The 24065-nt window shown below is 44.7% G+C and overlaps 1 protein-coding gene across 1 annotated transcript in view; it reads left to right on the forward strand.

The window, feature by feature from the left end:
* EIF4E3 (eukaryotic translation initiation factor 4E family member 3) overlaps window positions 1-24065 on the forward strand; it is a 116528-nt gene that overhangs the window by 23244 nt on the left and 69219 nt on the right. The window contains exons 2-3 of the mRNA XM_069206704.1: window positions 15717-15789; window positions 17804-17898. Coding sequence (XP_069062805.1) covers window positions 15717-15789; window positions 17804-17898 — 168 coding nt within the window. The remainder of the gene's footprint in view (window positions 1-15716; window positions 15790-17803; window positions 17899-24065) is intronic.

A 24065-nucleotide genomic window follows, 5' to 3' on the forward strand; every position in this document is an offset into this window, starting at 1 on the left:
CTATCCTGGCATAGGTGCGGTGGGCCGCGTGGTAGTGGGCTGTATGCCAGGCATCGAGAAGGCCAAATTCTGTGAGCTGCGCTCTGGATATAGGACAGGAGCCCATCGGTGGCAGTGTTGCGATTTGTCTTGTTGTGCATTGGCGTTGAGGACCAAGTTAAAGTCCCCCCCCCCCCCCCCCCCCACCCTTTTAGAATCAGGGGGCTTTGTGCAAAAGCAGTGATAGTTTGTGAGGATTAGAGGAAGGCCGCTTGGCCAGTATTAGGGGCATATGCAGAGGCTATACATAGGGGTTGGCCGTCTCGGCTACCGTTGAGTGCTACCCATTTACCTTCCTTGTCAGGTTTGCTCTGTGAAGCGTATGGGTTGGGAGATGAGAATCACCACATCTCCTTTTTTGCCCTTGAAGGAGGCATGGTACTGGAGTGGGAACTTGTGAGAATAGACTCTACAAATAACGGTGCATAGATGGGTTTCTTGGAGCATGCAGATGACACTCCAGTTGCCTGGAGCGCTCCCAGAATGGCAAGACATTTAAAGGGGTTGTTGAAAGCCATGACATTGTACGTGATGACCTGTAGAGTGAAGGGGTTAGTAGTGGCTAAGGGGAGCATGGGTTGTGTGCTGTGGGGTACCATGGTGGACTAAAGAGTGAATGGGGTGGTTGGAGACTTTGTTGTATCCCACCCTCCCAAACCCCAACCAATAACTACAAACATGTCCATAAACAACAGAACAAAGAGAAACACAGCAATAAATAATGGAATTCTAGTCCTGAGAAGGCGCAGCAGACCTTGAAACTATCAAGAGTGAGACAGGAAGGAGGAGGATCAGTGGCTGTGTTGACCAAGAGCCGGGTCCTGGACCCCCCTGCCTAGGGGCCAGAGTTAGCAAGTGGATGTATCTGGAAGGAGCCTTCCCAGCTAGAACCAGAGGGGCCGAGTTTCAGTTACCAGACATGGCCATGCTGTCAGTGGAGCAGCTGAGTTGTTCCAGGAGCTGATGAATGCAACTTCTATGGGGCTACAGCGAAGCCATCCATCCAGCTGTAGACCGCCCTCTACCCAGAAGTTAGTGCCTGGGTACACACCTCGGCCACCAGTGCTTCAAGTCCATTGGCATCCAGACCACACGGGCCGTCTCTAGCATGGTGGTGAGTGCATGGGTCCGGTCCTTCCAGATGGAGAGAAGGTGAAATGAGTGGGCCCAGCGGTATTTGGTATGATGGGCAATGAGTTAGTCCGTTGAGGGCACATCACCTTGCTAGCATGGCCAGTGAAAGACCCTGGAAAAGGAGCTGGGCGCCATTGAATGACATGGGGCCCTCCTACCATACCTCGACATGATCAATTCCTTGTCAGGGTGAGGCGGTGGATGCAGGCCAGAATGTCCAGTATGTGCTTGCCTGCCCGGGAGAAGGGGACAAATCTGTGAGCTCTGTCCATGGGGATGGGGCTCCCTCTTGTGTATTACAGGACTGCGTCAGAGAGGTCCGATAGGTATTTGCAGAGCTCTACGTCAGAAACCGTGATTAAGACCCCTTAGATGTGGATGTTATTTAAGCATGACCTGTTCACCAAGTCCTCACTCTTCGCCTGGAGGAAGGAGATCTGGTCCCCTAGCTGGAGGAGTTGTTGTTGGGTGGTCTTGCCCTCTTTATTGAGTTTATTGATGGAAGTTTTGGTTTGGGCCACCCTGTCTCCAGTATTGTTGACATCTCTCTGGAGGGCGCAGAGATTGCGTTGGGGTTCAGCCTTAACACCTTTAAGATCATCTCAAAGCTCCTGTAACACTTGAAGGAGCTGGTCCCTAGTGACTTGGTGCAGTTGGCTGTCTAGTGGGTTGTCTGAATTACTATGATTGTGCAGGGTGGGGAGGAATCTCTTCCCTATGGGTGCAGAGTTGGCTGCTGGAGAAAAATCTTAATGTTGGAGGCCTTCTTGCCTTTGCCTCTGCCTCTGCCTCTGGCCATGGTGCAGGTAACCGCTGCGTGGAGTGAACCTCTAGTGCATGGGTGAGAACTTTTACGATTTATTTTGGGGGGCGAGGTGCAGAGGGCCCCCTGGAGCTGCCGTGCAGTGCTGTACTGGGCTGTCAAAATGTGTAATAAGTCACTGCGGTAGTCTCTGATGGCAATGGCAGGCTCTGGTCCACAGTCCCACTTCTCCCTACCACCCAGGGTCAACTCTTGGCCGGTGGGACCCCAGGCAGTATCAAGGGGGGAATGGGCCGTCAGAGACAGTTTAGAAGGCAGCGGTGGGTCCTGCTGCCCCCTTTCCACGCACGCTCCCTGCGTATATTCCCTGGCCTATAGATGCAGGGGGTGCAGTGTGCTAGTTCTCATGGTATGGGCACCATCCCTCCTACAAGCCTGGTAAGTGGTGAAGCCTGATGCAGGGGGAGGGCAAGGCTGTCTTCCATCCCCCTCTCCCAAAACCACAGTTACAGCAGCGAAGCCCTCACATGCAGAACTGTTTACTCCTGCTCCAGACACTTTCCAATGGCGACAGGCGTGACCAGCAGGACCGCTGGGGGCAGACGGAAAATGGTCGGGGAAACTGATCTTCCCTGAGTCCCACACTGCTTGGGGCACCCCCGATGTGAGAGCAGTTGGCAAGACTCAGTAGGCAGTGGCCATACTCCTCTTGGCATTTTGATCTTTTCAAGTGCTTTGCTATGTCTGTCAGGCCATGGTGCCTCACACTGGTTGTGCTGCAGTTGCGGGGTGGACTGCGCTCCCTTAGGCCGTGGTAGCAAATTGCTTGTCCCTGGGTGTCGAGGTGGGGCCGGTGACCGCTTATGAAGCGCTGGGGGCTGCATGAAAGGCGACCGGGCAGAAGAGCATTTGTCTGCATATATATTATGTGCATAGTTTCACATAAACATATCTGTCTTGTGCCAAGCTTTGCCTTAGGATCTTTTACAGCAATGCCACCACATACTGATATTAATTTGTTTTCAGAACAGAATGTTGAGTTACCATTGCTCTCAGCTCTTCAATGACAGAACAGCTCCTATTTCATACATGCAGGTTGATCTCTGGGGATATCTTTTTACATATGTCCCAGTACAAAATACCTAGTTTTCTTTCCTTACTCCACTGCTCTTACCTCTAAACCATGTGCAGAACATAGCTAAAGCCGCATCCCCATACCTCCTGGAAAAATGAAACCACTAGTGCCTTCCTCTCCCGAGCCCAGGTATTTATTCCCTGATGTAGTAAGGAACAAGCTTTGACAAAGCCAAAAAGTCTTGTGTTTTGTAACCTGTTGGCTTTGCCTATGTTTTTTAGCCATGCCGCAGAGTACCCAGAATTCTTTGCAACTGGCTAAAGTAGAAAAAAGCCTTTGATGTGCAGACCCATGCCATTTTGTAGACGCACATACAAAGAATATGTGCAGCTACATTATGACACAGGTGCTTTTTCCTTTTTTGTTACCAATCTGAGTTGAATCTGTAGTGTTAGAAAGGGGATCTCTAGTTAGCAGAGGCATACACCCTTGTCCAAATAGGGAACACAATCGTAGTCCGGGTAAGTCACAACACAATCCAAATTATCCTGTGCCCACCCTCTGGTAGTTTGGCACCTAGCAGTTAAGCTTAACTTGGAAGGCAATGTGTAAAGTATTTGTGCAATAAATCATACTGTAACACAGTGAAAACACCACAAAAATGTACCACACAGGTTTAGGAAATAGATCATATTTATCTGAATAAAATAAGGTCAAATCGACAAAGATCCACCAAGCACAATTGAAAAATCACTTTTAAAAGGTTTAAAAAGAGTCTCAGTCCTAGTAGTTGTTTCTTTGTAACACACAGTCCCTGAGATGCGTAAAAAATAACAATGCGTGGTGATCGCAGAGGAGGAGATGCGTGGAAACAAATAAGGTGTTGCGTCGGATTTTCTGGTGTGGCACAGACAATGCGTCATTTCTATCCATGCTGCAAGGAGTTGCTTCGCTTTTCAGGCACGCAGTTTTGGTTCCTCACTGTGATGCGGGGTTATTTTGACGCCCAAGGACGATGTGTTGAAAATCCTTGATGAGCTGTTAGAAGGAGCAGGTGCTGCGTCGATCCAGTAGGCAATGAATAAAATTTTCTGTCACAAGGCAGGCGCTGCTTTCAATTTTCCATCAGGAAGTTGGTGCTGCGTCGTTCCAGTCGGCAGTGCGCCAATTTCCCAGTCATGATGCAGGCTGTGCGTCGATTTCTGCAGGAGTTGTCGATTTTTCAATTAACAAGGTTTTTCTTGAAGAGGCAAAGTCTTTGTTGGCCCTGAGACTTTAGAAACAGGAGGCAAGCTCAATTGAAGCCCGTGGAGGGCACTTCAGGAGGAAAGCAGAGTCCTTCCAGCGGAGTCAGATGCCAGCAGGGCAACAAGCACAACATCAGTCCTTCTCAGCAAAGCAGTTCAGGTGAATCGTTTGGGCAGCCAGGCAGTTCCTATCACAGAGTGCGGGTGTAGGTTCAGACGTTTCTGATTTGGTGTGGTTAGAGACTCAGTTTATTTACCCAGAAAATACCTTTGCTGTGGGGGAAACGTCAAAGAGTGGTATTGAAGTGCACAAGTTCCCCTTTCAGCCCAGTCCTGTCTGCCAGGATCCTGGTGGAGGGTTATCATCAGTCCTGTGTGTGAGGGCAGGCCACTGGCTTTTAAAATATAAGTGTGAGCTCTTCCACCCTTCCTGCCCAGGAAGACCCATTCAGTATGCAGATGAATGCAGATGTGAATGAGTGTCCTGTGTTTGTGGTTGTCTGGATGGAACGCACAAGCACAGACCAGATGAGAATTAGAGACAGGCTGAAAGGCACAGGTGGTAGTAAGTACAGAGAATTGCCCACTTTCCAAAAGTGGCATTTCTTAAATAGTAATATTAAATCCAACTTCACCAGTAAGCAGGGTTACTCGTTCCATATCTGAATCTACCAACTAAGAGTATATGAGGGCAATTCTAATTGTAATCTATGAAAGGAGGAGGCCTCACAGTAGTGGACAACAAATGTATCACTAACAGGGCATGTGAAACACATAAGTACATGTCCTGCCTTTTACCTTCATAGCACCCTGCCCTACAGGTTGCCTAGGGCCTACATTAGTGGTGACTTCTATGTAGAAAAAGGGCAGTTTAAGGCTTGGCCAGTAGATTTTTAAATGCCAAGTCGAAGTGGCAGTGAAACTGCACACACAGGCCTTGCAATGGCAGGCCTGAGACATGGTTAAGGGGCTACTTATGTGGGTGGCACAATCAGTGCTGCAGGCCCACTAGTAACAGTTAATTTACAGGCCCTGGGCACATGTAGTGCACGTTAAATGTAAATTAAATATGCCAGTTGGGTAGGAACCAATGTTACCGTGTTTAGGGAAGAGAGCATATGCACTTTAGCACTGGACAGCAGTGGCAAGGTGCGCAGAATCCTAAAACCAGTGTCAGAAAAAATGGAAGGAGGCTGGAAAAAGGTTGGGGGATGACTCCTGTAAGGCTGTCTGGTCTAACATGTAGCCAAGAAGAAAACAGAATGCGCAGTGTCACACACTCACCTGATTCTGACCGCAGATACAATGCTGGACCTCTAATCCCGCCAGAGAATAAAATCAAGTAACAACAACCTTAATTCACTAACTGCCTCAGAGGGGAAGAAAAGCATAGACTTATGCCACTAGGTCTGCTCTGCTGCCTTGTGACACTGCACAGGAAGATCATTACTCTCTGGACCTTTGTGTGTGGGTGCGGTGCACTAGAAGCAACAAGAAGAGTAGTATACTAACAGTTTTCAGCATTTGGTGTTTAAACTGTTATTTACAGAAGTATCGCTTACAGCCTCGATAATTAATCAGGCTTGAGAGCAGATACAAATTCAAAGGAATACCAGAGGTTTTTTGGAACTCCGCAGAATGGCCAACACAACAAGGTTCAGTTCGAAACTTGAAAGTCAAGATTGTGCGCTTAAAGTCTAAGTTCTCAATACAAAAGCTTGTTGAGGATACAAACATGAAGATCTTTAGTTTCGAGACAAAGTTCGGAGTGCCCACGAGGTGAACTGCTGGGAGAACTAGGACTTTCAAAACATAGGAACACATAAGATCCATTTTCCAGGAATGTGTTTTTCTCCTTGAAGGAACTTAACATTAGACAATTTTAAAAAGTTAACTAAGGATTGGTGCACAGTAACCTGAGAATCAAGTACTTAGTGTAGTCTTTGATTTTACAACTGGAATCTAGAGGAAGGTTGAAGACTGAGGAGCAAGAAGACACTAGAGAAGGTAGACTGGATTAAGACCATGCCCCAACTCTGGTTCAGATGGGATATTTATACCCAATGGGAAGACTGTTCCAGTAGGGCACGTGGCTCACATGGAAAGGCTGGAGAGTTCCAGTGGAAGCCTGGGAGAAAACACATGCTAACCTAACAGTGACCTTTGCTGATGGCAGGAGACGGTTGGAATCAATTAACCAAACAGCCGGAGCCAAGAATATTAGCTGTTAGAGTCAATAGATCACACCAGTTGGGGCCAATAACCGAGGGAAGTGGAAAATACTTCTAAATGGTCACATGCAATAGGTAATGGTGGATGTGGCTAATGAACTAGGAAACACATGATACTCTTAAGAGTGCAATTGGGGAGCCACGGTATAGGAGGTTCAGTGGGGTGAAGAGCTCTGGGAAGGAACAAGGGTTTGCAGGAGGCCATGAGGTGCTACAGGGGAAAAGCAACATTAGCCCTGTGCGCAAAACCCACAGAACAGAGGGCACAAGAGGTAGGTTTGTGGCACGTAGAATCTTGTTATTTTTTTCATTTTTTTTAATTGTTGTTTAGCAGGTGAGCAGGGGGAGTAGAAGCAACAGGGTGGGGTGCCTGGTGAAGAAACACCAGATTGGATTTAAAGCAAGGTTGGCTTGGGCTGGAGGGGGGACGCATAAGCAACCCTGGGGGAGGACGGGAGTAAAAGCATCACAGACCATGAGTGGGGGAAGTGCTGGGGAGAGCAGGCGAACGCAAGACGGAGGGTAGTGAGGAAAAGCAGTCTGACAATAGAGAGCAACACCGAATGCGAGAGGAGAGGCATACATCAGGGAGACTTCTCGAAAGACATCCACTCTAATGTAGTGCTTTAATCTAAAGAAAAATGTATGCTTGAAAAGCAAGCAGCGGAAGCAGCGATGCCTGTCAGTCAAAGACATTATAAGGAGGCAATCCTCGATGGGAGTAGCAAACTCAAGATTGACAAACCGAGACACCAGTGAGAAGCAAGCTAATGAGATTGATAAGGAAAGTCAACCAATGGTAAAGAATGGATAGGATTCGGGCCCCTTTATGTTCTGGGTGAGCCACAATATAGCTTGCGACAAGCAGTACAAGAGCTGACTAGTAGGCAGATATGTGGTGTCTTTTAAGGTACCAGATTTCACAATTGCCACAGTAAAAAACATTTTGCATGGAATTGCCTCTCACCTCTGTCAATAACATTGCCCTTTCACTCTCCATGCAAGGCAAAAGTAAGCTGTTATTACTTTCAACACTCTGTTTCAGTCACCCACTGTCCTCTCTCTGACATTTCCTTTGCGAATGGATGAGATGTAACTGATGCAAGTGCCACCTAAGCATTCCGAACAGAAACCCAAGAGCAACATCCATGAATTCACATTTGTTGCAGAATTTGCTCTTTTCTTGTTTTTAAGACAAACCTTCCTCTTTGAACCCTTCTTAAAGAATCCCTTTCAAGGTATGCATCAATCCCTGTCAGCTTGGTTTTGCTTCCTGCTCTCTGCTTGAGTTATTCTTGTTTTCTCTAGTGAAGCATGTAAAATCGCTTTGATACTCCGCACCTAAAAACACTGAAGATAAAAAAAAAAAAAGTGCATGATCTCTACACAAAATGAGGGATTCTGAAGTATCCCCAGTCTTCGGAAGCACACAGTTGCCCAGGCCAAGAGGCCTTATGTAGGTAGTTGACACATAATAAATGTGCTTCAGCCTTCTTTTCTTATTTTCACAGTTCAGAGCATTTCTATAAAAAGTCATGCCTAGCATAAGCAGATTGGAAGACAGAACATTTATTAGTTTGGGTGGGTACGTGAAGATGGAGCTGACTGATTAACAGTATATGACAACATTTTCTAAACTGTGGGTCGGGTCCCACTGGTGTGTAGTGAGCTGATTTTTGGTGGGTCATGAAGGTCCTGGTCTGTATGTAAGTCATATTTAAAATGATTAGGCATATTTGTGCCACAGTACAAGGGTAATCAACTATCACCTGCATTCCAGTTATTAAACAAACCCTTGCAAGTATTCCCAAGCAAAACTTTGGGTGAACCATCCAGTGTTTGTTGCTGCTGTACGTTTACTTCACAAAGCCATTCCAAATGAAGATACCACTTGTGTCTCACTTTCAGACATAAATTGAGAAATATGGATGTGGCCTAATGGCTAGAGCTGTCGACTTTGGTGTCGACTTTGGTTCTCGGTAACCAGTTACGATTCCAGATGTTGACTCGACATTCTTTGATTCTGGAGAAATCACTTAATCTTCCATGTTTAAAATAAAATTTTAAAAAAAGAATATTACCTTGTGTAATGTACTCTTGTGTACATGTAACGTTCTCCAGTATTCTTGGGCCATATTTGCGCAATATATAAAAAAGCACCACTGAGTTTAGTTTTAAAGCAAAAATTGATATTTGGCCTTAACTCATAATCTGGGGGCGTGGCCAGATGCCCGTGGTGGAAGAAGCCTCTCCGTTGGGCTCCTGCTGGAGATTTCCCCACCCCACCCCGCCCCCCAAGTTATCCTGACTCTCAGCAAGCCCCCCTGGACCCACCAACTTGCAGCCGATGTCACCTGGCGGCCCGAGGAGACTGAGTCACTTGGAAGCAGCCCTGAGGCAGTTCTAGCGACAAGAGCCACTAACGCGAAGAAAGCCATGCTGAGCCCAAAATGGCAGGCACGACAGCTTAAGCTACGGAGACCCACCCTGGCGGTGTACAGTGAGGAGCAGACGCTGAGGACTGTGGTCGCTTCTCGCCCAACATCGATGGGTGCTTCGCCAGCAACAGCTGCGCAGCCCTAGAAATGAGGACGGTAGGGGAGGAGTGCGCGGCGAGTAGAAACTGGGCAGAAGCCCCAACACCACAGCAGCTGGTCATCGCAGTGAAGATGAAGATACCCCCATCCCCTACCAGCATGAGATGACCTTGTGGTGATGCAGCAGTGAGTAGGTGACAGCCTGCTGTGAGCTGCAGAGCGTGGAGGGGAGAGCGGCGATCCCCTCAAGGAGTTGGCCCAGCACCTGGAAATCCAGGCCTGGTGGGAAGAGAGGCGGCGCCTAGCTGGGGGAGACCCTGGGCGCTGTCCGGGCTACTGAGCATGCTGGAGACTCTGGACGCATTCATACTTGCAACCGTGGACCCGCGGATACTGCCCAACATGTGGGACTGAACATTTCTGGGGCCAAACAGCAAAAGGAAAAGAAGAACAGAACGAAGCCCCCGGGGGTGTGTGAAGGGGACGTAGTAGCAGCAGCACAAGTTTAATAAAGAGAGGAGGAGGGCCGGTGCTGGGAGAGGGAGTCTCTTACCCCTCTGGGTGTACATGTCCTAGAAGTATATCAGGGGACCCAACAGAATACTGCTGAGACTGAATTGCCTGCGCTGCTTCAACTGAGGAATGCCCTCATGCTGCCGTAGGCTATGCTATAATAATAGCCTTGATCAGCCTGGGACAGTCATCGGTATCCAGAGGAGAACTAGTCATGGGGAAAACAGGACGCAAGAGAGACCCGGAGATAATGGAGGAAACCACTGCAGGTACCTCGGCCCCACACCTGGAGGCTAAACGTGCCCATTCAATGGAGAGCACTGGAGACCTTACCCTTCAAAAATTTCTACAAGCCATAACGGCCTTCTGTGAAGCTGTGAAAGGGAAAATTGATGCTTTGGCAACAGACAGGACCATTCTACGTGATGATCACCGCCGATTGGCAGAAAGAGCATCTATGTGGGAGAAACAACTCAAAGAGGCCCTACCAATTGCAAACGATTCGACCGAAAAACTTTGTAAGTTGGAGAGGCAAATTCATGTCTTGGAACTAAGAGCAGAGGATGCGGAAAGTAGATCATGGCGAAATAATCTCTGCGTGATTGGCCTACCTGAGCACATAGAAAAGAATAATATGGTGGAATTTCTGTAGCACTGGTTTAGGGAGGCAGTGGCAGATGATGCACTCTTCCCCCTTTTTTGCCGGAGAGAGCACACAGGGTCCCAGCGCGCCTTCCCCCACCAGGGGCTCCACCAAGACCAGTTATAGCACAATTGCTACATTATAGGGACAGGGACTATCTGCTGGGTCAGGCAACGAAGAACAGACTGCACAATGGAAAATATCATAGTCCGCATTTTTCCAGACTTTTCGCGAGAGATGCAGAAACAGAAGGGGGGGGGGCAAATACAGGTGATAATGTAGCACCCTCTAAACGACCAAGGTGGCTGCTCCTAGTTTCATGAGACTAGTTGATAATTTTTTGGTTTGGATGAGAGGCAGTTGTCTTTTTGTCCTGGGGAAGGGGAGTTGGGAAGTTAATTGTTGGTCCGGTTACAGGAGGAACTATGAATCACATGTTTTTTTAGGAAAGCAACTAGGCAATTAGGGAGGTTCATAGGAAGGAATTAAGGTGAAGGGGGTGGATACAGAGGCACTCAGAATGAAGGCAGGATTATGGCTACACTAGAAACCTATAAATTCATATCATGAAATGTCCTGGGTATGCATATGATGGCAAAAAGGTATAAGGTCTTCTCCTACTTACAAATGCGGGGCACTCAGGTGGCAATGCTCCAAGAAACACATTTGACACGGACTGAGGAGAGGGCTATACAGAAACGTTGGAGGGGACAGGTATACTTTACCACTTATTCAGCCTATGCCAGGGGTACCCTGATCTGGATATGGGCCGGAGTTCCGCTCCAACCACTGGCTAGCTTTATTGACCCAGACGGGCAACGTGGCTGTGCGGGGGAAATTAGAGGGTAGGAAGTTAGTCTTGGTCAATGTCTACGTGCCTAACTCAGATCAGGTGTCATTCTTTGCTAAACTTTCCGCTCGCCTGGCCCCACATCTTCTACAATCAATAGTGTTAGGAGGGGATTTTTATTGTATGGCAGCCCCCAATATGGACTCATCCCACCCCTCACTGAACGACTCCCCGATAGCAAGGATTGCACGACAGTTCACACACTGGCAAACACAGTGGGGCCTAGTAGATGCATGGCATAGGCTACAGCTGCGTGCCCGAGATTACTCTTACTTCTCCCATTTACACGACCTACATGTACAGTTGGACTCATTCCTTTGCACCCCTGATGTGTTTTCATCCATACATAATGCTGAACATCTGTCCCGCACCATCTCGGACCACAACCCCATATTACTATCACTGAGGTGGGGTAACACCCTACCATGTATCCTTGCATGGAAATTAAAACCGGAATCATTGGAGGATATGCAATACCAAGGTGCTATGAAACAGCATATTGCTAATTTCTTTATAAAAAAACTATGCCACAGCTAGCAGCCCATTATTCAAGTGGGATGCTTTCAAGGTGTTGCTGAGGAGGAAGGAGATGTGTAGCAGGGTCTGTGGGAGTACGGCAAACATTGGTCAGAGACACAATAGAAGCAGTAGATAAGAGAGGAGGAAAAGAGTAGACCAGAAAACCAGGCTTCCAGTATAGAATATTAGAATTAAAAGATACAGTAGCGAAACACGTTAAGCAACTTCTCTGTTTTGATTATAAGAACTACATATCACGGGATCACGCAGAGAGAGATAAGGTGGGTTGAATGCTTGCGTGGGTGGCATCAAGGACTCCGAGTTGGTCGGTCATTATGTAGGTACAAACTGATACAGGGAACAGTCTTTACAAACAGGAGGACTTTAATGGCCGTTTCATGCACTATTATGAGAGGCTATATAAAAATGCCCTCCAATATGAAATAGATGCCACCCATACATACTTGGATCAGGAGCCACTCACCACACTTAAATGGGAGGCGGCTGAACAGCTGTGGGGGGAGGGGGGGGGAGAAGCATTACACCGAAGGAGATTGGGAAAGCCATTAAGGACTTAGCTAGGGCAAGACGCTGGGGACTGATGGCTCCCTGTGGAGTTTTATGCCACATACTCTGACCTGGTAGCCCCAAGGTTGGTAACCCTCTATAAGGCTGCAATGGAGAGGGGACTATTGCCGGCTACAACAAGGAAGGCAGTGGTCATACCCCTGTTATAACCCAGTAAAGACCAGACTGAATGTGGGGCGTATAGACCATTATCCATGCTGAATCTGGATTATAAGATTCTTAGTAAAATCCTGGCAATGCAACTCCTCCCTCATATGAGGCTCTTTGTACACCCGGACCAAGCAGGCTTTGTCCCAGGGCGGAATACAGCTTGTAACACACGTCGACTGCTGGCTGTCATGAGATACCCCTCCTATGATGAAACAAAGGCAGGAGTGCTGGCAGTTGATAGTGAAAAGGCATTTGACAGTCTTGAATGGTGCTTTCTCTATGCGGTGATGGCAGAGTTGGGATTGGGAGAAGAATACATAGCGTAGGTAAAACTACTCTACACTGCCCCAACAGCTAGAGTCCACACTGGCCGTACAATTTCAGATAGCTATGCAATTGAGGGGGCCCCCTTTCCCCACTGTTGTTCGCGATAGCTATGGAACCATTGGCAGCCTTGGCTCACGGACGAGGCGCATGTGGATGACTTGCTTATTTTTCTGAGGATTATGCAGCGAGATCTACTGAGTGCCCAGCTCATGTTGTCCAAGTTTGGGGCCCTATCGAGACTTGGTGTGAACTGGCAGAAGTCCTGTCTTTTCCCTCTGGGGTCTGCCGGGGTGGCCCCCTCAGACCTGGGTGCATTATTATGAGAGCCACGATGTCTCTCTTATTTGGGGGTTAAAATATATCATGATATGCACAACATCTTCAACGGAAATGTGAGGCATGCTGTCCGATCCACCCAAGGAAGTATGGCCTTTTGGCAGACATTTCCCCGGTCACTGGCTGGTAGGGTGGCACTCCTCAAAATGATAGTCTTGCCGAGGTTGCTGTACTATTTTACGGTGTTACCGGTGTGGATACCCAGGGCAATTTGTATAGAGTTAGATGCCCTGGTAACGTCATTCCTATGGGGAAATAACCGGAAGCGGAGGGTTTGGCCAAACTGCAGAGACAATCTGCAGATGGGGGTTTTAACAGTCCCTGACTTTGAAGCCTATTATTTTGCAGCGCACCTCCAATGGTTCACACAGTGGCAGGTGAGTAGACATGCCCCCTGTGCATTAGTGAAGCCCTTTACCCCTCCACTAACAAGATTGATAGAAGTCTTGCTGAGAATCAGAACCCGGGGGGGGGTTGACTCACCCGAATCGAAAGTACTCTCTCAATGCTGGACACCCTATTTGCGTAAGACTAAGAAAAAAGTTCCCCACTCTCCGGACCTCCCTTTATTGTTCTTGCAAGCACTGCCACACATGGGCAACTGGGTGAGGTTACAATCCTGGTACTCAGCTGGAGTGTTAACAGTTGGTAGCCTTTTTAGAGATGGCTCTCTGATTCTCTTCGAAGATCCCGGAGCAAAGTTCGACCTACTGGTAGGACACTTTGTTGCCTGGCTCGGTCGCTACAGTAATTCGTCACCACTTGCGTACAGGCCTAGCTGAGCCCCAAACACAGGCCACCTATAACCATCTAGCAGCTACCTCAGGCACTGGAAAGGCAGTCACAAACTTGTGTAACCGAATATGAACAGACATGAGACTCCAACTGGAGTTGCTGAGGCTTAAATGGGAAGAGGATTTGGGAACCTGCATCCCAGACAAATTTTAGGAAATTATACTAGAAAGGACCCCCAAGGTTTCGAGAAATGCCAGATTTAAATTGATAAACTTCTTCATATTACATAGGGCGTACTTGACGGAAGGTCAGATTAACAGACATTTCAATACTGAGGCAGTGGAGTGCCCAAGATGTGGAACACTAGGGGCAGAATTCAAGCACGTTTTAGGATTGACCACAGCTTAGGACATACTGGGAAGAGGTGACACAGAAGGTGGCAGACGTGATAGATAGGGAAGTCCCTTGCACATTGGGCCATTGCTTGCTGGGGTGGTTTCCGCACACACCTAAGACGAAGGTGACCAGCTGATTTCAGGACCTGGCTTACATCCTAGCCAAGAGCGAATTTGCCCTGAACTGGAAAAATCCAGACGGCCCGAAGGTAATTAGGTGGTACAGGCAACTAGAAAGATGGGCAATCGGTGAAGAGGGCTTCTCTTCAGGGAGACCAAGAGGGGATTGAGACCTCTAGATATGGCTAGGGCATGGGAAACCCTTGTGGATAGTATGAGGGAGATAATTAAGAACGCCACGGACCCGAATAGGGTCTGATTCGGCTTGACTGCCTCCCCCATGATATTACCGATCCACCCTGAGCAAGAGGCCTAGATATCCCATTCACATGAATATTAGACATAGACGGCCTAATGATAAACTACACCCCAAGCATATTGTACCTGACATATTGGAGGGGAAGATGGGGGAGGGGGTATATTTGCTAAAATCAGTTGTATCAACATGAAGATTACTCAAAAGCCTTGTGATTTTAGCGATCGGATGTCTCAGGCCCGCATTCAGCAATTTAAGTAATTCCAGCTGCAAAATCAGTGCAGTTCACCATCTACCACTTTCATCGGCAGATGAATATCTTGGACTTAGTCGGATATCAAAGGGCGCACGGTCGTTTACAAAAAAAGTATTAACCTAAGAAATCACCCGGTCTCATGTGGATTAACGCTGGGTGTGTCGCATAACTGTCATTCAAAAAATTGTGTCATGGTTGTAAAACGTTTGGGAAGCACTTATATATGACATAACGTACATTAATGATGACATTCCATAAGTTCTTCATAGATACAGTCTATCCCTCCAAATTGTACTTCTGCCATTGTCTCGTAAAATATAATTATATGAAAAGTTAATAGACTTTCCTGGAGCGTTCCATGGTGTCTTTGACAGATGTTGCAAAATAATTGTAAATTATATATTTTGCTTTGTAATTTCGTCATCCATGCAATTTGCAGGTGTATGCGCCTCTTTACTCCAACACCCAAAACTATTTAATGTATTTCCACTTATAAATTGACTTTTTATTTGCACATTACATACTCTTGAGTAAAGTTGAATCCTTTTGAAACGATCGCTAAGCTAAATATATACATTTGGCCAGATTACATTTTCCTTGCCTGACATCTCCTTTGACCCGTATATCACAGTAGCTTTTTACACGAACGATTGCTCAAGTACAGCTGGTAAACATGATGTAGCTTGTGACTGCATGCCCTCGTTTATAAATGCTTTAAATATTTTACAGACTTGAGTGTCACTTCTTGAGGCGGTGAGGGAAAGCAAGACTTACTCTGTTTGAAAGCCCTTCACTAGATACTTTGAGGCGCGTGGAATTGCTTTTTTGCTGTGATGCCTTATATCGGAATCTATTTTAAATGTAATGCACCCCTGAACTTTCTTTGGTAATCTCCACATTAAACCCAAACTCCCTCACAGGAATCAGCACCACCAGGCGTTTGTGACACATCTTCGGAAATATTTAGTGCATGATAAATGATTTATCTATGTTATCTTTTAGGTCGCTGCCTGGAACTACAGCTGCAGAATGTGAATCTAATTTAAAGAAAATTTATACCGTGCAAACAATTCAGGTATGGTTTGAAAATGCTGTCTCTTGTCATAGTGTTTTATGTGCACACACTCTGCCTTCGCAGGTAGTGCAAGTTTACCAAATGTTTCTCTCCTTTTTGGAATGCATGGAATAGTGGCTCTTAGTCTTTTGACTTCTGGCGACCCCAACATTCCACACTTAATCCACACTGGGCTTCCCCTTTATGCCGATTCTTCAAATTGAACCTCAAAACAATGCAGAGAAGTAGGGAAACCAGAAGGCATTAAACCAACGCACAGATTGTTAAATATTTTAGTTCTTAGATATTTTAATTAAGTGTAATAACTCTAAATTTAGATTCTTTTTTAAAGAGGAAGCTATATGCCAGTCTAATATATCACTTTCCATTTTTCCCCTCCTTCTGCATGCTCACTTTATCTGTGCATACCAGTACTTCTGTTGAGGCCACCAAGCGTCCATACTGGTTTCCGTTTACCACTAATCAAGATAACCACCAATTTCACATTTTTCACATTTACGTAGTGTTTTAAAATACACAATTTGTTTTTTTTGTACGTGCTTTATTCATCTGTGAATCTTATTTAATTTTCACAACAGTTGTAGATTCCCTGAGTAGGTGTTGCAGACACTAGGTTAACATTCACTGGTATAGACTGTTGCATGTTGATATGTTGGGAGTAAATACCCGAAAACATGCATACTCTGAATATTGTAAGTCACTGAAGGATTCTTAGACAATAGTGACACACAAGCCACAGCCCACGTGACTTTTTAAGATGCAGAACTTCGAGGGGACATAAAATATTCCTCTTATGTCCTTGGGGGTACTTCAGTTTTCCCTAATGCAGTGGACAGGTCATGTGTTAGAGGATAAAAATTTCTCTTTTACTCAAATCCCAGAAATTGTTTGTCTTCAATCTTTGGTGGTGGTACCTCTCTTCTACGCTTTTATGGGTCTGATCCAGGAAGTTGGTCCTTGAGATGAAATCTGCAACCCAGTCATCCCACCCCAACCCCCCAATAGGTAATTGGACCTTTGTTTATGACTTTTTCGGCTGCCCTTGGATTTTTAAACTACAAAATGTGGAACCCTTTTGTATTTGAGCCTGTCGTAGAGTTTAAAGTGCAGTTACAAGTTTTAAAACCCATTGTCCTGTTGGCTAAAAATCCAAGATGGATTAAAAGAGTCACATTTGATGTGGGGCCACTTTGCAGCAATGTCACTGCACCGGAGACCCTAATAGATTTCAACTACAACTTTTAAAGTTACAATTCCTTAAAGGTTTAATTAAATGATTAACTAGGCTCCTCCTAATCTCATTTGTATGCCTAATCTCTGCATCTCCCTGACCATTGTAAACCTGCTGCTCTGAACACTGCATCCCAGCCTGCACTTCCATTGTAACCTCTATTATTCCCCTAAAAGATTGTACAAACGGGCTGCCATACCAGCTCCGCATCCTTTAGTTGTGGCAAACAAATGGCATCTGGTGGAATCCATTTTTATATATAAGAAGACTGGAATTAGATATTTTTAAAGGTAGCCTGGAAAGGGAACGATTAAGACAAATCAGAGCCCCAGTTATGATTTCACTGGATATCATTAGGCAATAATGAGAGATGTTTGCATGTGTATATATTCTAAATAAATGCATGTTACTGGAAAATATATACAGAGGTGGTTATGGTATGCTTATCCCTATCCATGTTCTGCTTTGCCCCTCTTTTTGTGTGTATGTATATGTGTGTATGTATATGTGTGTATGTATGTGTGTATGTATATGTGTGTGTGTGTGTGTATATATATAATATATATATATATAATTTATATTAGATTCAATATTATATGAAGTTACTTATCAATTTCTATATAACGTCTCTGTGCAGTTTTTATTTTTATAAAAACGTTTAAAAAATGAACCTACTTTGGAAATTCATGGCATGATAAATTTATATGGCATTTTCTGACAAGCTCTTAAGTGTTGCAGTTGTGTGCTTAAATAACCATTAAGCTCTTTTGTTTTTTTATATAGAGTTTCTGGAGCGTTTACAATAACATACCTCCTGTGACAGTATTGCCTTTGAGATGTAGTTATCATTTAATGAGAGGAGAAAGGAAACCACTGTGGTAAGTTTATACTTAAGAGGATGACATTAATAAATGGGCATTTCGCATAATAAATGTAACCCAGTGGTGGTTGCATGGGTAATTCGCCCACAGGTAAGCTGTCCTGTTTCTTATGATCTCTGTGCATAGATGATACACTGAGTTAAAAACGAAATTCAGTTGGGTTCAACATATGTTTTCTTGTCTTACTCGCTGAAAAATACATATCCAGTGTTTTATCTTCTGCAAATAGTCTATATTAGTGTAGTAATTTCTAAAAACTGATGGATATGATTTGTGATTACAGTGATCCTAATGAGCATGCTGCTTGCTCAATGTTTTTAATCATTATTTTTGATGCAAAATTGTCCTTGATTAATCTTGTGTGTAAACGTAAGGATAGGTGAAAATTAAATAAGTTCCTCAAATAAAAGCTTTGCTGTATGGTTGAGGCCCCTCCTTGTTCATAAAAGATAGCTACTGGAGGAGGTTGTCTGGTCAAAACATTTGTATAACTTAATAACCTCACCTTCCTTTCACATTAGCCTGCTTTCCCCTGATGTAATTATTCATGATTCTAGCCACTGCATCCTTCACAATAAGTGTGTTGTGCCCTTCCAACATTCAGCTTGCCCAAAGCATGGTGGCAAGAAACTAGAATATGGGCTGCAGTTTTTAGGCTGCCTAATAGTTACTTTAAAGATCTAGTTTGAAAGTCTCAATATATATTGCGATTCTTGATTGTCCAACATCTGTCCAGTGTCTGCATTATTGAGAAAGTGGTACAGGTGTGGAGGCTAGAATAGAGGATCTTCAGAGGCAAGAATGGTGTCCTGACAGTAAGACTAGCCAGAGAGAACAACAGCACAAGATTTGCCACTGGGTGTTTTTCCAATAATGAGAGTAAGCACTGGCTCCTGTAGACGTGCATGTATGCTGAATGTACCCTCCTTTTTTGAGCCAAACATACTGGATTTGCATAGGGCAAATTCAACAAGGTGGTTGACCTGCTGCAGTTCTGGGAACTGCACTGTTGCTCTGAATCCAGTAGTGAATATAATAGCAGGGATTAATCCCGCAAGAGGACATTTTTGAATAAATCTATTATTGGTCAGGAAAGGCACATCCTTCCAAACAGCAGTCTTGGGGTTTTGCCACAGTCCCAATTAGGTGTGTATTGTCACTTCTTCATTCCATGTTCTCCTTTTTCTTCATTCTGACATTAGCCAAGTGTTGAAAGGGGACTCCACACGAAGGGTTTATGTAGAGTCTCTTCCTTTATTAAATCCCAAGTTAATTTACAGCCCAACCATCTGCGAAGTGCCTCTCAGGAACAACTCTTGATGGACGGTTCTTCTCCCACTATATCAGTCTTCCTGACCTCCACCGTCTCTCCCTCAAATCCATCCCTCTAGGTTCTAGCCCCAGTTCTGGAATAGTTCTAGCTCTAGAATACTACATACCCCCCTCTCTAGTCCCCCAAATAAAAACAAAGAGTTAAACATAGTCCCTCAAATAAGCAGGGCTCTGCAATTTCCTGTTAGACTTCCTCGGATAGCTTCTTTCTTCCACCTCTTCAGGGTCACTTCCAACTTCGGACGAATCATCCTGCACCGCTCCAACCTTATACACAACAACCCTATTAAGATTCCACACACAATGATCACTGGTTTTAACAGCATTGGTAAAAATCTTGATGACTCTCATGGGTTTAGACAGTTTGTTCCCACAGGTTTATAATCCAGGACGTTTTACCAAAAACAAGTCCCCAACATTCAATTTAACTGCATGACCATGATCAAAATAAAGTTTGCTTTTCCTCATCCTGGAAAGTGCTCTCTCTCTCTCCTTTGAACATTTTTATCAGGATGTCCATCAGCATCCAAAAATGGATTTACCCAAACCGGTTCAAGAACAGTGTTGGGACACCTCCCACGAAACATAACAAAAGGAGGCACACCAGTGGTCGTATGAGGTGTAAACCTGTATACTCCAACTCTCTTGACGACTTTGTCTTTCCAGTTCTTGTTGTCATTCTTAGCCAAAGCTATGGTTTCTTTCAAGACTCTATTAAATCTTTTAATCATACCATTTGACTCTTGATGATACAACGCACATTTTTTGTGTTTGACCCCACACAGCTGAAGAACTTCCTCCATTTCTCTGGAAACAAGCTGAACCCCATTGTCTGTTAGTAATGTTTCAGGGATGCCTTCCCTCAGAAACAGATCCTTGAAAAAACGTACGACATTTTGTGTCTCAATACCTCTAGAAAAATGAATTTCAGGCCAACGAGAAAACATATCAATAACTACAGTGGTATGATTCCTGACCATTACCATGTACTGGCCCCAGTATGTCTAGGGCAGTATCTCTCCATGGCTTCTCAGGACGAGTTCTCAACATGGGTTGAACCCTCGGCTTCACACTTTTCTCACTCACGGCACATTGAATACATTCCCTTACTAGACGTTCAATTTGGATATTCATACCAGGCCACCAATAACTACATCGCAATCTCTCCTTGGTCTTAGAGATGCCTGATTGACCATCATGAGCCATGTCTAAGAACTCTTTTCTTAGTTTATCTGGGGGCACCAACCTAGTATCCCGCAACAGCAAACCATCCCTGGTTGCTAGCTGGTCTTTAACAAACCAAAAATCCTTACATAGGTCCCCGCCTTGATGTTTGTACTTCCAACCACCCTTGATAAGACCAGTCACTCTCTGTAGAGTAGAATCATCTTCCAATTCATGGCGCCATCTGTCCTCTGAAATCACAGCATGATTAATTTCACAAACAAAATCCATATCCTCCTCACAAACATCATCATCCATTAATCCCATTCTGTTCTCAGAAACCAACCTAGATAAAGCATCCGCAATCACATTCTCAACCCCAGGAATGTACTTTACTTCGAAATTAAATTTTTGGAGATCAACCACCCACCTGGATATCCTGGAGGAGATAGAATCTATCCCTTTCTTGTTGAAGATCAACTTTGAGACTCCTTGATAAAAACATAATGGTGTTCTGCGGCCCACACCCACCTTGCTGCAAAACAGCTCCCAGACGTTTGAGGCTGGCATCAGTTGTAATGATAGAACTTTTTTTGGGATCAAAATTCTTGAGACCGGGTGCCAAAGATAACTTATCTTTAATCATCTTAAACTCCTTTTGACACACGTCACTCCACACAAAATCCACACCTTTCCCTAAAAGGCCTCTCATATTGTAAGTAATTTCAGCAACATTTTTAACAAATTTATGATAATATTCAACCATATCTAAGAACCTCATGAGCTCTTCTTTCGTGGTAGGCGAAACCATCACTTGAATGGTACTTACAAGATCAGATTTAGGGGCAACACCCTCACCAGTTATAGTGTGGCCTAAATAATCAATCGTCTTAGTACCAAACCTGCACTTTTCCAATTTCACAGTTAGGTTGTGATCACTCACTCTCCTTAACAGATACCTGACCCTAGCACCATGTTCAGTATGATCCTTCCCATACATAAGAATATCATCCTGGTAAACACAGACCCCATCTAACCCTTTAAGCACCCTCTCCATAACTCTCTGAAACACAGAAGCAGCCGAGATTAAACCAAAAGAAGTCTGGTGTACCTAAACATACCAAAAGGTGTTATAAAGGCAGTAAGATCTATGGAATTTTCATCAAGCTGAATCTGATGATCTGCTGAGGCCAGATCAATAGTAGCGAACACTTTCTCATCACCAGTCATCATGAGAAATTGAGCAACGTTAGGCATCGGGTACCTATCCACCACAACGCATCTGTTCAATTACCTGGGCTCAACATATAACCTAAGTGAACCATTGGACTTTCTGGCCGCAACCACTGGGACCAACCAAGCAGTACTTTCCACCTCCTCAATGATAACTTGAACCTTGAGTTTATTCAACTCACTTAGCATTTCATCCCTGACATTAACAGGAACATCTCTAACCTTGCTGCAAAATGGAATCGAACCTGGAACAACCTTGATGGTATGTCGATAACCCTTTAAGCATCCTAATTCATTCCTGAAAACTCCGGGAAATTCTTCAGGTAAAACTTGTAAGTCCAAATCAGTAGTGGAAGCCTGATGTGACACACAATCAATAGAAGAAATATTTTTCAATATAATGGGATTCTCACTATTCGGATCCAACATTACTCCAAAGATCCTTTTGAATCCACCAGCTTATAATACTGTCACCCCTTTTCGACACATAAATCTTCCCAGAAGTAAAGCAACCTTTGAATTCAATTAAACCAACAAAATATCCATGCAAGTGAATCACTTCCACCCATAAGCACGTGGTCTGATGTCTGGTTTGAGAAAAGTAAAACTGCCTTTAAGATAACGACAGAAGAAATCATTAGATACAATCATAATCTTCGCACCCGAATCAAACAAAATCTGAGTCTTCTTCCCTTCAACAAGAATAGAATTGAGAGGGCCTCTACCCTTACCTACTTGAAGTACAATCTGTCCACTGTCTAAACCATCAGCAGCCAAACCCTCATCATCACCAGTATGAACATCATAAACACTTTGTTTAGCCTTTCTTAACCTACACATAGAGAGAAAATGCCCTTGTTTCTTGCAGAACGTACATACAGCTCTAAGAGCCGGACACTTTTTGTCATTTGCAAAATGCCCCAGTTTGTCACACGAAAACATCTCTTCACTCTACCTGTTGAGGAAGAATCGGACACCTTCTTCTTAGTACTAAGCACTTTCTTGTTGCTATCCGAAACAGCACAAACCACACTAGAGGAATCCTTCTTAATCACATCCACACATTTAATAGTATGCTCAATTCTTTTCGCAACCATCAACACATCTTCAAGAGAGCGTTCATCCCTAAACCACAACTCCTTGCGGACTTTCTCAATGTTACAGCCTAACATAAACTGATCCCTAATCTTCTCATCAGTCAGAGTTGCAAATTTGCATTAAGAGGAAAGCCGTCTGAGATCTGTCACATAGTCCTCAATAGATTCACCCTCCCTTTGTAACCTTTTCCCAAAACAATACCGTTCTAAGATGGTGCTCACCTTAGGAAGATAGTGAATGTCTAATTTCCGTATGCAAATTTCAAACTCATCGAGATCTATTGCTTCAATATCAGGAACATCAGGAAGATGATCAAATATTTCTTGACCTTCCGACCCCAAACAGTGAAGCAATAAGGCGGTTTGTCGTTTAGCACTCAGACGTCCCGCATACTTTAGCATAACGCTCAAACACCTTTTTCCATTTTGCCCATTTGATAGAAGGCTCACCCAGAGAAGAAAGAAAAAATGGAGGTGCTGTGACATTTTGCATTTTGTTACTCCAGCCACACAATGCCCACAAAACTACGCAAACACCAAACGAACAATTACTACTAATTCACATTAGCACTAATCAGTTGACGAGAGTTACTATGCTGTGTACATCAGCATTGCACGTTGAGCAATGCATACATGAGTCCAAAAGCTGTGCGTATCAGCGATTCACCAAATATGTGTTTACCGAATGAGAGTTACCATGCTGTGCACATCAGTGTTGCACGTCCATTTTTGATGCTGAGCAATGCACACATATAAGTTCAAAAGCTGCGCGCATCAGCGGTTCAACAATCAATTAAATGAACATTACAAATAAGCAGACGAGATCCGATGTTGTGCACACAACACACAGAACAAAATGCACGGGCTTTACGCTGTGTTCATCAGCGATGTACACAAAAGTCCCCCAGAAGCTTGAAACCGGCGTAATAAAATGTAATCAGCAATAAACTTGCTTACAAAACCTCCATTGGGACTCACAGACTGACTGCTGACATTGACGCAGGATGTCTGTTCTGGGTAAAAACTCCTCGAAACACAACAGAAGCTGCAGGAGATCCGTTCCATTAAGATCGAAAGATCCACGCAGATCCTTGAAATACAAAAGAGGCAGCAGAGCACAAGACAGCCGTCACCATGCGCTGTCAATTACTGCATATGTTGCCATGTAAACATGGCAGCAGCCCCAGGAGATTGACGTACACAGGAGCGTCCACACATCATAAAGGAAAGGACGTTGGCGCTCTTGTGACTCCCTCGGGAACTCTTCAAACAATAATAGGAGAGTTCCACGAGAATAAACAGTCACGGGCAAGTGAAATAAAGAGAACCGGTACAGTA

This window comes from Pleurodeles waltl, chromosome 9 (assembly GCF_031143425.1).
Source record: "Pleurodeles waltl isolate 20211129_DDA chromosome 9, aPleWal1.hap1.20221129, whole genome shotgun sequence".
In the NCBI taxonomy this organism is placed as follows: domain Eukaryota; kingdom Metazoa; phylum Chordata; class Amphibia; order Caudata; family Salamandridae; genus Pleurodeles; species Pleurodeles waltl.